The sequence below is a fragment of the Pteropus medius genome, unplaced genomic scaffold (assembly GCF_902729225.1).
Source record: "Pteropus medius unplaced genomic scaffold, Ma_sr-lr_union100, whole genome shotgun sequence".
Classification (NCBI taxonomy): domain Eukaryota; kingdom Metazoa; phylum Chordata; class Mammalia; order Chiroptera; family Pteropodidae; genus Pteropus; species Pteropus medius.
This window is the reverse complement of record NW_024349803.1, coordinates 22016374-22029308: the sequence shown is the minus strand read 5'-3', so window position 1 is coordinate 22029308 and position 12935 is coordinate 22016374. Positions and strand designations below refer to the sequence as shown.

Below are 12935 nucleotides of genomic sequence, written 5' to 3'. Positions count from 1 at the left end.
TCCCCACCACTGCAGGCCTCTAGGCAGAAAGGCCCAGGATCCTGTGTGCACGGTTCTCGGGGTGTCTCAGTGATGGTGCACATGTGTACACACACGCACACACGGACCCTGCACCACCCACAAACCTCCTCTCCCTCCACCTTGAAACAGGAGGAGCTCCTGTCTCAGGGCAGGGGAGCAGCTACTGAGGAGAAGGGGATCCTGAGGCCCTCAAGGTGCCTGTGGGGCACAGGCGCTCCCTTCCTGTCCCATCATCTCTCAATTCCACAGATGAGGCCATTTCCTGGCCCCTCCCCTGCCCTGGCCATAGCAGAAGGGGCAGCCCTGCACCAAGCCAGGGGCCAGAGCAGAGCCAGGGGCCAGAGCCGAGCTGGTGAGACAGGCCCTAAGGCAAGGCCGCTCTAGAAGCAGGGGAGGCATCGCTAGGCTCCCAGGCCCGCCCCAGGGGAATGGCCTGCTGAGGTCGCACGGGGCCCAGAAGGTGGGGCTGTGCCCAGGTTTGAATCACGGCTCCACCGCTGTCCTCTAAGGCACAGGTGGATGCGTCTGCTGGGGGGTGGGAACTGGGCCTCATCCTTGTTATTTAGTCCCCAGGAAAACAACTCGAGGCAGGATTTTCAGAGACCGAGTGACTCGCTTAGAGAACACAGGCTGGTAAGCAGTGAAGCCTTGATTCAAATCCAGAAGGACAAGTCCAAAGTCGTCTCCTCCCACCCCTCACCTCTCCTCCCCTCACAAAGCAGCTCCGCTGGGCAGAGAGGGCTCGCCTTTCTGCAGTTAACTGGCTGCGAAGCAACAGCCTGGATGGACTCCGTCTGAAGAAAATTGTCACAGAGGACCTGGGGTGTGGACGGCCTGGGCCCTTAGGAAACATCGGCCCAGCCCACACTGCCACTGACCTTCTCGAGGGGTCCATCCTGGAAAATCCTACTCCCTCATCCTTTCCCAGGCTCTATGTTACCTTGGTGCCTGCAAAGAGGGCGGGGTCTCCATCCCCCCACAGTGAAGCTGATGGGCCTAAGGGTTCTTGCCAGTCTAAAGCCTCTGCAGACTTGGTGGCCCCAGGCGACTCTCAGTGGACTAGGGGAAGAAAGGAGCTTCAATGGCGGTCTAGCTACCAAAAGCCAAACCTAAGCACCACCAGCTCCCCCACTCGCTCCACGCCTGGGGCAAGCACCCCCGCCTCGGCCTCGGCCAGGAACTGTACCAGCCGCCCCACCTCATTTGCCTCAGCCAGGCAGGTAGGTTGCCTAAGCCCTAAACACAGCAGTGGAGGCAGCGGGGCTGGGGGTGGGGCAGGAAGTGGAGAGCCAGGCTGGCAGACAGGCCGGACCCACGGCACAGTGACAGCGGCCCAGCCACTAGGGCCCATCCACAGGCCCAGCTCCTTCCCTACCCTACACCCGAGGTGCCCAGAGGGGCCGGGCTAAAGGCGCTGCACAGACCCTCAGCCCCCACGTCAGAAGCAGGGCTGAGGGCAGAGCGCTCAGGACACTTCTCCAGCTATACAAGGACAGGGCAGAACGAGATAAGAGAGGGAGAAGGACAGAGAACGACAGAAAGACAGACAGAGGTGGGGGGAGAGGAGGGAGAAGAGAGTATGCACGCAGACCAGCGACCGACTCTGCAACTCAGCCCACTCCCTCAGTACTTAGAAGAGGAAATGGCCACACTCCACGAACGCTGGGCCCTGGGCAGGAGAGGAACACCTATGAGCCACTGTCAGGGTCTGTCCACTTTCTGCCACACGCTCCTTCCTCCCCGACCTCTACCAAGGCTCTCAGGGACAGTGAGCAGAATCCTTTCTCCTGCCCCACAAAAACCACTGGCCCAGACCCTGCAGCCCGCTTCCATACAGCACTCTGCACAGGATTCAGGGCTGACTGGCACACACACTAACCTGCCTACCCACTCACCTACCCTCCTAGCTCTAGGATATACATGCTTAAGCAGAATCCGATATAAAGTGTCCACAGCAATCGCCATAATCTTGCCTTGGTAGTGCCCTTTCCTGTGTCACTTACTGGGCCCATAGCCAGACCAGGTGACAGGCCTTTCTCAGGAACCAGCCTCCCTCTGGCCAGCTGAGGCCAGGAGCTGAAGCCTGGATGGGGCATGGCTAGGGAGCTGTCAGTCGACACCCCGTGGGGGTGAGCAGCACCCACGGCAGGTAGCTACCTCTCACCTGGTCACTCACTGGCCCCCTCACAGAGCCTGAAATAGCCTCACTTCCTCCCCAGCTCACAGAGAAGCAGGTTCTGGCTCCCACTGTGCTGAGCTGGGGAGCAAGAAAGTGGGGACAGGACACTCGACGGCTCGGCCGACAGCCTATCCCTCCCTTCCGTGAACCCAAATATGCAAGGCCCCGTTCTGGCCACTGCCGGGGCAGCAGCCTATGGAGCACAAAGTTTAGGTTCTCAGCCTTCCCTAGGACCAGATGGGGCCTCTCCTCCAGGCTCCCCTGACACCCCCACTTGGAGGCATCCTGAGGGCTGGGCCTCTTGGTCCCATAGTGCCCAGTGCCCAACACAGAGTGGCACTGATCAGTTGCTCAAACATTTGTTGGATGAAAACAAAAAAGCACAAGTGAACTGTGAGATAAGCACCTTGGTCCCTGCCACGTGATCAGAAGTCTCCTCTATGAGATCAGCAGTGCGGACCAGAGGCCTCAGCTCAGCCACGAGCCCCTGGGGTCCCCGACTCCCTGAACCTTCTAGGGTCTCTGTCAGGCAGAGAATACACTGCCCAGCTTCCAGAGCAGGTGGGGACGAAACATCCCTGACACATCCAAGTGTCAGGATGTGACACAGCTCTGAATGGAACTCAGGTGTCTTCTAGAGAGACCTGGGGCTGGGAGGGACAGGATCAGAAGGGCCACTGTGACCTATACATTCCTCTGTGCTGGCCAGATGTCCACGGTCGGGCCACGGGCCTGGGGCCTACCCCCTCGGCACACTTAACAAGCAGGAGTGTCCTTTCCACCCTTTTTTGTCACGGTTAAACATCTGCTGAGGGCCAGGGGCTGGGGTGGATGCCTCACGTATGTCACTGAATTTAACCAGCCTACCTACGAAGCAGGTGTTTTAACACTACTCTGCAGAGGAGGAAATGGAGGCTCAGAGGGGTGATGTGACATGCCTGAGATCACAGTCCAGGACAACGAAGAGATAGAGTCAGAACCCCAGAATGCCAGCCTCGAGGCTATACTCTCAGGCCGTGGTCCCCAGGCTGGCAACCAACTCAGGCTGTACCCAGCCAACCCTAGATACCCAAGGCCCACCCATTCGGGTCTACCACACCTCCAGGAGGGCTGTATGGTGGGCTGCCTGGAGGCAGTGGCTGGGCCAGGAGGATATGTGGAGAGAGCCACGTGCCAGGGTTCTTCTAGCTTGCTTTCCCTGGACCAGCCTCCGGCACTAACCCCAAGGTATCCCGCTGCCTTGGCCCTCTCCCATCCTGGAACTAGCACCTCTAACCCCAGAGGCAACGTGCGGCTTCTAGAAGAGGAAAGGAACAGCGGCAAGCACTCCCCTCCCTCCCACCGAGGCCTTGTAAAGGGCTCTGACTGGGCCAGATGTGGAAGGAGGGGCTGGGACTTACGTAACAGACCCCTGCAGGGGTAGCAGTGGCACCTGGGTCCCACAGGCCAGTGCCTGCCCCTTCTCCTTTGGGCCCCAGTGCTCTGGACTCCCACTCGGTGCCATCTCCCAGTCATGTGACCTCAAAACCTCAGTGTCTATTCATCCCTTGGCCAGGCTATTTAACCTCTCACCAGGGCCCAGTCCAATATTCTCAGTGACCTCCCTGCCTCATCTCCTGCCCTCCTCCACCTGCCATCCAGTTAGCTTCCCAAGTCGCAGGTGGCAGATTGTGTCACGCCTTTCCTCCCAACCTGCTGTACCTCCCAAGCCTGGCCTCTTCTACGTCTTTCTCCACTCGCCATATGTCCACTGGCCACACTTTCTCTGTCATCCTATGTCTGCAAGCCTTTCCAGTTGCAGTTCCCTTAGCCAGGAGGCCCTTCCCAGCAGAGCAAACTTCTACGCGTGGGAGAAGGCCCAGCTGGCATCAACCTCCCCTCTGAGCTCAAAGGTCTGTGAGCACTGAGCACGGTGCCCTGCTGGAGATTCACTAGTGTGGGGCTGATTAGCGGGGCCACTCCTGTTCGTCTTCAGAGTGCAGAACCTGGCACAGAGAGGGAGTCAGCACACCCTTGTTTCGACGGAGCGCCCCAGTGAGGCCTGGTCAGGAGACGATGGGTAGGCTGTAGGCCTGGCCCACATGAACTCTCCAGGCGAGGAAACCAGAGCTGGGGATTCCGAAGGCCTCATGTGCCAAGGCTCGGAGCTGGAGGCTGAAGAACCTCTGGCAGAGCTGCCAGCTCATACAGCTGTGGGCAGCACCGCCCATGGCATGGCAGGAGGCCACATTGGTGAGCCCTGACTCACTCCAGGCTGTAGGTACAGGCAGACGCCCACAGGGTGCCAATGATGCCGGGTTAGTCTCCAACCCCAGCATCTTAGACATTCTGGGCAGCTCACCTGGCTCCACCTGACCTCCAAGGCCCTCTCCAAACCAGGCAGCCTGACATCCAAAGTAACGCCACATCCCTGGGCCAGGGGCCACCGGAATGGCTGGAAAGGTGAGATTCCAAGCCCCAGGCCCAGGGCCTACACCCTCAGCCCTTGAGAACCTGCAGCCACAGCACGAGAGCTGAAAGAGGGAAGGCACGGAAAAAATACCATACGACCCCAAAGAGAGGGCAGGATCCGAAAGGCCTGGCCTTAGAGCGCTGCTCTCAAAGGGGCATGGAAAAGCGAGGGACGGCAAGAGGAGGAGGCAGGGGATCAAAGCCCCGGCAGAGGCTAAGGACTCGTAGTGGTACGGTCCCTTCCCACTCAGAAGGCCACGGGCAGCCATGAACCAGAGGACCCAGACCTGGGCAAGCAGAAAACCAGCACATGCTCCCAGAAGGGACCAGAATCCAGGCCAAATCTGGAGAGAGCTTCAAGCTCAGAGGAAATGTGGTTTGCAGGGCCAGTTCAAAGATTTTCTCACCCCTTCCTTAGAAACCAAAACGCCCCTCCCTCAACAAGCCCTGCCCCACGTCCGTCCATGGGGCAGAAGTCCAGCCAAGGCCCGGAAGGCTCCTTACCACATGCGGGCTGTCGTAGTAGACGGCGATGGAGCGGAGCCTGGGGCACACACTGCAGCTCTCGGTGAAGAGCCGCCCTGTCTCGTTGTAGGGCCCCGTGTGGAACTTGTAGGCCACAGTGACATTGCGAATGGGGGGCGAGCCAGCACTCACTGCCACCCCAGCCAGCAGTCCCGAGTACCCAGCGAAGGCCAACAGAGTCAGCAGCAGTAGCAGAGTGAGGCCCCCAATGAGGCCCAGTAGTAGCAGGTCCGACATGGCTCTGTGTCCCCACGCCGCGCCCCAAGGCAGCTGCAAAGGAGACAGAAGGGAGAGGAGGCTGGTAGCCTGCTCTGATCAACGTGCCCACCTGCCCGCCAGCCAGTTCTGGCCCAACCTCACCCTGCCTTGGGTGCTCTGACCCAGAAGGAGTGGCCAGAGGTGTTTACACACACAGTGACCTAGAAGGGAGCTACAAAGGATGACTGAAGCCACAAGCCTCCTTATTTCTTAACCACAATACTGAGGCTCTACAGCAGCTCTGCCTGTCAGCTGGCAGCCTTGGTCACACCTAGGGAAACTGAGTCATAGAAGGCACAGGAGTGAGTCGGCCAGGGACAAACTGCCAGCTCTGACCAGCTTCCCAAGATGGGCCAGATGTCGGCCAGTCTGCCTTCCCCCCACACTATCTCTTCCTCCCCACGGCTGAGTCTCACTGCCTACCCAGTCCTCCCACCCCCACCCCCAAGCCTAATGGACCACTGCCAGAGGGAGGACCGGCGAGCACCAGGGTCTGAACACTTATTAACAAACGGGGAAACCACGAGGAACAAGCCCAGCGGGGACAATGCGCCGCAGGAAGAGAGTTTCATAGGAAACTCTCCTGTGCTGAGCACATCTGGCCCATGGAATCTGGCCATCCAGCAAGCTCACCCGTCCAGCACCAGAAGAGACCAGATCGAAACAGGAGCAAAATCCAGCACTATGCTTCCCAGACTGGAGCCACCACTGCTAACAAGCTTCATCCCACTTTTCCAGCCCATAGATTAAAAACGGCAAGGAAGAGGGAAAGGCTGCTAGATGTGGGGACACACCACAGGCAGAAGTTGCCCTCACTTGCCCTTGGCCTGAGCATTTCATTCCGCAGGGGAGGGGTGCTAGCCTGGGAGGGAGCCATGCCTGGGGTCCATTTGCTGCTCCGTCCCTTCCCCTCCATCTCCCTCCCTTCCCCCACCCCCCTACATCTCCAGGTGTTTAGCATTTAGTTTTTTGGTTTTGATCTTCCCAACCCACCTCCTGTACTAGGCAGTTCACAGACAGACAAGGTGGGGTGTGGGGTCCTTTTACCTTTTTGTGTATGTCATTTACTGACAAGTCTCCCTTCCCCCATGGGCCTTTCCCCATTCCTCATATTTGTACAGTCCAAGGAATAAAGACATTTACTTCAGGAAAATAAAATAGAAGCCAAGAAGCTATGCAAGAGCAGGCCATGGACACCACACTGAGGCTGCTGGAGTGTGAGACATTCAAGGCAGACCGCCCAGCTCTCCACAAAACCTGGGGCCAGAGGCCTAACCCTCTCCCGCAGAGGGCTGGACCTGAGTCGCCTGGGGCGGAGAAAATCCCAGCGCAGAAAAGACTGTTTAAAGAGGAAGGGGAGTATGTGACCCAGGAAGGAACATTCCCAACCCCAAGCATTTAAAATTTAAAACTTTTGGGAGACAAAAGTCAACACACTTTGGCCCTATGGAAAAACTTAGCTCTGTGAAATATTTTGTTCCCTGAGGGTTATGTGTGTCAAAAATTTCGCTGAAATACTGTCTTTGGACTTAATGCACAGAGGCAAAACAAACCTCGAAAACCTCGGTGCCATGCCACTGGGGTGCCTCGTGCTGGTCCTCTCACCCACTCGCCTTTCTGCCTCACAGCTGCCCTGTATTTTTCGGCCGCGTTCCCTGTCCTACTCGGCTCATCTCCTGATAATTTCATTCCTGTTTTCTTTGATAAGGATGATGATGATAAATCTTTCACTGGGTACTCACTATGCCCCAGGCACTGTCTAAATGGTGAAACACGGCTACTTCATTAAGCCTCAAAACAACATAGACACAGATTAGGAAACCAGCACTTAGAGGTTAAGAGACTTGCCCAAGGTCACACAGGTACTAAACAGACCTGGACCAAGATGCCGGCAAAAGGGACCCAGGCAGTCTGGCTCCAGGCCCCCTCCCTGGTGCTGGTGACAGGGTTTCCAGGAAAGCCCACGCCTTTAATTCATAGTGGACATCTCTGAACCCAAGGCTCCCAACTGGAAGCCCTCAGTGTCCAGGTCTCTCACCTACCTTGGGAGTGACAGACCTCACTCTGCAGTACCCTCACAGCTGCACACTCTCAGTGGCCTCAAAAGAACTCAGTCTCGCCTTTCTCTTCCTCAACTTCTCAGAAAAGGGAGACTATGACTCTGGGGGATCCCAGCGCTTTGGTCGGCACAGGAAGGAGGCGGGGCAATGTGAATTTCCCCAAACTCAAGAGAAAGAGGAGGAGAAAGGCTGGGGGAGCTCACCTGAAAAGGCCAGGCTCACTTTTGACAACTCATGGCATCCAGTGAGGCAGGGACGAAGTGCTCCAGTGCTGGGGGCAGAGAGAAAAGAACCGCTGAGCCGGGCACCATGCCCTGACCGCTCCCTTTTCTGGGAAAGCCCTCCAGGGCCGCGACGAGAACTCCGCCTTCCCCTAAGGTTGCACCCGCACCACGTCCTCAGTCGCCTTAGGGAAATCACAAGCCGAACGGCCTCACCAAGTCAACTCCTCACTCCCTGCTCAAGTCCCTGCTCGTGGAGAGCAGCCCCTCTTCCAAAAGGGCTCCAGCCACCGCACCCGACCCTGAAACTGCCACTGCCGCCGACCCCGGCCAGGCGGGGCCCCCTCTCCAGCCTCCCGGGGTGGTCGCCTCCGGCGGGTACGGGCGAGCGTCAGGGCGGGCTGTCCGGCGCGGGCTTCCTGGAGCCGCTCACGTGTGGCGGGCCAGCCCTTCAAGGGCCCCGCTGCAGACAAACTTCGGCGCTGGCGGGGAGCGGGAGGACCCGGACTCCGAGGGGCCTTGCGCGGGGAGGAGGAAACGCCGCCTCCCACTCTCGGCTTCCATCCCCGGCCCGGCGGCGCCTCGCCTACTTATTTACCCAGCCTCTTTTTCGTCCACGACCTCATTGGGGCCCCAGACACCTCCACAACTTCAGGGAGGCTAAAGTTTGCAGCCGAAGCGGCGAGGCGTGGCCTCGGAGGCGGGGGCGGAGTTAAAGTGAGGCTCCAGCCTCCGTCCCCTCTCCCTACCCCTCCAGCTCCATTGCCTCGGGCCGTGCTCCGCGTCCGCGGCAGGGGGCGGCACGGCTGGTCCAAGGTCGCGGTCAGGCTCCAGGACCCGGCCCCGGCCAGCTGTGGGCCAGTCGAGATGCAAAGAGCGGCCTGACCCGCGGGGGTTACGTAGGGGACGCGGGAGGCCCTGAAGCCGCGCCCAGGCCGGCAGAGGTCCCAGGCCCCGGGCGCGCAGGAAGCTGCCCCGGCGGGAACGCTTCTCCTCCCGCCCGGCCCTCACCTCAGCCGCCACCCGCAGCGGACGCCGTTGCGCGCAGGCGGCTCCGGGCTCGGTCGCGGAGCCTGCGCGCGCCCGCCGCGCCCGCTCGCTCCGCCCCCTCGCGGCGGGACGTGGCCGTGGCCGTGGGCGCGTGCGCGCGGGACCCGAAGGGCGGAGGCCTGCCCCGCCCCGTTTCCATGACAACGAGCGTGCGCATATCTCCCGGAGCTGTCAGGGGCGGAGTCCACTGGGCACCTTTCTGCCTCTCACAAACTACCTGGTTGCCGCGGGAGCCTGAGCGAAGAACTTCTTGGCATCGGGAGAAATCCGCCGGGGGGGCCCGCAGTAGAGCCAGTCTGGGGTCCAGGAAGCCGGCACCAGAGAGGAGCGTTTGAAGAGGTTTGGGGAGTGCGGCCCAGCAGTATCAGCCTCCGGCATTTGTACCGTCTGTGGTCCTGCCAGTTTCTCCCACTGAGGCTTCGCGACAGACCTGGGAACCGAGCAAGGCAGGGCCACTTGCTCTCGTTTTACAACTGAGGAACTGAAGTCCATTCTGGACTCAGAGAAGAAGCTGGTGGATCCAAGCTCTGGACAGCATAAATATCAGCTTCCTGCCTCCAACATTCCACCCCACCTCACTCCCTAACCGGAGCACAGGGAGGAGCTGTCATCCGTTCCACGTGGATTGAGTACCACTCCCTGCCAGGGCAGTTCTAGGGGCTAAGGGTACTGAATGAACGAAACAAAGGCCCATCCTCCTGGAGCTTTGCTTACCAGCGGAACGCCTCCGCCCCAGGCTCCGCCCTGGATGTGGCGGGTCAGCCCTTCTAGTTTAGTGTGTACTGGGTAACTGCCAGGTCAAGTGTCAGCTCTCTGAAGACAAGTTCAATCTTCAGCTCCTATTTCTGAGGACCTACAAACGACAAAGCATTCTTCTAGGGCCCCAAAGAAAAACCTTGCCCTCCTGAGAGGCCCAGTCTTGCAGTGGAGGGGGTTGTGGAGAGGACAACTAGGCTCCTAAGCTTGGCTACAAGACAGGCTGGGCCAAGAGTTACCTCGCTGCTCCTGACACGGGTGACTGATGCTCAGGAGTGCGGTGGTACCGTGGAGCCCACTGCCGCACTAGCAAAGGGCAGGCTGGGCAGAGACACTTGTAATCCTGGCTTCCTTTCCCTTTGTTTCACATTGTTCCTTCATCAGGCTGGGAAGACTGAACCTCATCCCCAGGGGCAAGCCTGTCCCGGCCCTTTGGGCAAACTGGCCGAAGGGGCAGCCCACAGGCACTGAGGGCTAGGCTGGCAGGGTTGTGGCAGTCTTGTTTTGCTTATGATCATGATGAAACACTTTAGGTGCCCCAAGCAAGTGGGCAATGCGCTTGGAAGCATTTTCTGTGACACGAAGAAGGACCAGCGCACTGGCTGAGGGATTTGCACAGTCGGTTCTGCTTCTCAGAAGCTGAGGAACTTCTCTCAAGAAACCATTATCCGGAGCCGTTCTTTCTTCATCTTGTCCTCTCTGCTTACTTTCTTTAGCCTAGCTGGGGAACTCCAGGGCCCCACATCAGAATTCATGGTGTGCCTTAGGAGTCGTGAAAAGAGTCTGCCTGTGACCAGCACTGCAAGCCCTCTCTCTGCCTCCCTGGCTTCAGAATCTCAGGCTGCTCCCAACAGAGGCCCTTGGTAGGACCCCTGCAAGGCCTTCGCTGGCCACCAGGCGGCAGCAAACAAAGCTCTTTTCTCTTCTCGCAGGTAACTCGGAACTGAGAGGCTCAACTTGCTACCTGCCCCACACACCGCTCCACTCCCAGTTCTGTGTCCCAATAGCACATTCTCCTCTCAGGAGCCCAGAGTTGGCCTTTATCTCCTCCTGCTTTCCCCTGTCCAAGGAATCCCCACAGAAGCTCTTTAATTCTCCCTTAATAAATTCCCAGAGAATGTTCCCCCAGGGCTCCTCCCCTTAAAGGTCCAAACTTGGAGAACCAGAGTGGACTGTCTCCCCCTTCCCCTACCTCCTCCTGTTCCAAAGCCCGGGTTAGTTCCGAGGCAGTGGTTAGTGTGTGAGACTCTGCAAACCCTGCCACTAGCCACCTCCCACTTTCTGAAGGCACTGATGCGGCGCCCGATCCCCAGACACTCACAACCTCGTTAGGGCTGCCCCTGCAGGATGTGCCATAACCGAGGACCAGTTAACCTCAAGCCACCCTGAGTCAGCTTCACATTTCCTCTAGAGCCTGGAAAGGCAGTCCTCTTCAGGTGAGCCACGACAGGAAGAGGCCGGCGAATCCCACTGCAACCAAGAGCCTGCCAGCAGTCTGGTGTCTGCTCCCACCTGCCCTCCCCCGACCCCACAGGTGCCGGCCCGGCACCCACTGTGCTCCAAGTTGTATCCCTTTCACTACCACCCAGTCGAACAGCTGTCAGACAATCCCTTGATCAAACAACACTGCCTTCTTGAGTTTAAATTTTATTTTACAAAAAGAGAAATAAAGAAAACTGATAGGCAGTTATACTGACTTACAATTGTTCTGTTTGCTTCTTTAAAAAAGTGACATGAAACACAAGTAAAAATAAATACGTCATAGAAACAGCCAGTTGCCCAGTCTCTGGGGCAGGAGCACCTGCCCCGCCGAGAGGGAAGCCCATGACCACACCAGCGGCTGGAGCACCGGCCGCAGGTGCTGCTCAAAGCCAGGCGCAGGTCCCAGGCCTCAGGGGGCGTCCTGAGGAAAGAAGACGGAAAACCAAAGCCAGATGCCAGGTCCCTGGGGCCACCTCATCTCCCCCCACTCTTCCCGGCAGCAACATGGCCTTAGTGGTTATCCACTGCAGCCCCCTCAACCCCCCGGACCCTTGTCCCCTGACCCCGCTGGAGAGGGTACAGGGAAAAACCGGTCTTGGGCAGGCTAAGGGGATCCTTCCGGTGAGTCCCCAGCCCACCCTGAGTAACACAACCAGATAAGTCAGTTTACACCCATGTGCACGAGCTTGCGTGTGCACGTGCACACACACACACACACACACATCTGGGCTGAGCTCTCTTCCAGGGGAGGGTCCTGGATCGGGTCACAGTATGAGGTCCCCTCTCTTCTATCACCCCAGTAGTGGTAACAGGGAGTACCCAAATCTCTCCCAGCCCTCTGCCCCAGACTCTGCAGCCTGCCTGGCTACTTCGCCCCAACGCACGAGATCACTGTGTCGAATGGGCCTGCGAGAGAGGAAGGGGCAGACTCAGGTCCCTGAATAGCAAAGAAGTTGGACACTGCCTGCTCCAGAAGTTCATCGTAAGACTCGGAGATACATAAAGGCCCAGGGCAAAACTAGTGGCACAGACAGACATTAAGGGGTGATAGTGGAATACACAGGGCGAAGAGAAGCGTCAGGAGGGGAAGGGCATCCCAGGGTGACGGATGGAGAGTGCAGCATTCACGTAGGCCTTGGGGAGAGTCAGCAGAGGGCCAGAAAGTCTCCCAGGGGGCCCCTGGGGGTAGGAGCTCCTCTCTCAGGGGTTTCGGTGGGAGAAGAGCCGCTTAGCTGGGTACACAGGAGGCCATGGCTCAGAAGGGAGAGACTGGTCTTCTGAGGAATCACAGGGAACTGGGAAACAGGAGGAAGGGGTCATGGCCAGGAACAGGAGGAACAAGGAATGTCAGGCCCCCAGAAGACCTTCCGCATGGGATGAGGACTCAGTCCCAGAGCAATGCCAGGTGCACACAGACTGAAGCAGAGGGCCCTGCTCTTATCACAACTCTGGGAGTGACAAGTCCCACCCAGACAGCTAAAGTTTGGTTGAGTGTTTCAACCTATTAGCAAAACTTTACCCTGGCTTTGCTTCATGCCCTGGAGTGGGAAATTTCATATTTAGTTGTGAATCGCAAGTATATAGAGATTCCATACACTAATTCCTAGGGAAGAGCGTTCCAAGGAGCACGAGACAGATGCTTAAGAAGCACAACTCGAGAGGGTGAGGACTTCGCAGACATCCAATCTGAAGAGACATCTGTTCCAACATGGTTCACTTACTTTCTTAAGTGGCTACTTTATCTCAGTCCAATTTTTATCCACAAAGATACATAAGAAAAGGAAACCAAATATCACTACAAATGGTAATCCTGAATTGTTAAGTTGTACTGTGTTCCTCAGGCCGAGGGTTTAGGCTAAACCAGCCGGACAGGGCTGGAGAGGCCTTTGAAAACATTCCATGGAAGACAATAGTGAGGGAAAATGCCTGCGC

General features: G+C 58.0%; 1 protein-coding gene across 6 annotated transcripts in view; it reads right to left on the bottom strand.

Annotated features, from left to right (window-relative positions):
• The window catches only part of TEX264 (testis expressed 264, ER-phagy receptor), a 27677-nt gene extending 18818 nt beyond the window's left edge, over nucleotides 1–8859 (bottom strand). Inside the window, exons 1-4 of one of the 6 annotated variants that reach the window (XM_039837897.1) lie at nucleotides 8727–8859; nucleotides 7698–7765; nucleotides 5542–5714; nucleotides 5156–5446 (exon numbers count right to left, since the gene is read on the bottom strand). In XM_039837897.1, the coding sequence (XP_039693831.1) occupies nucleotides 5156–5413 (258 nt within the window). In that variant the 5' untranslated portion in view covers nucleotides 5414–5446; nucleotides 5542–5714; nucleotides 7698–7765; nucleotides 8727–8859. Of the gene's footprint in view, nucleotides 1–5155; nucleotides 5447–5541; nucleotides 5715–7697; nucleotides 7766–7931; nucleotides 7951–8011; nucleotides 8289–8726 lie in introns of those variants that run through there. The other 5 variants (XM_039837898.1, XM_039837893.1, XM_039837894.1 and 2 more) reach the window with 5 other exon arrangements.
• Between the last annotated feature and the right edge of the window lie 4076 nt (nucleotides 8860–12935).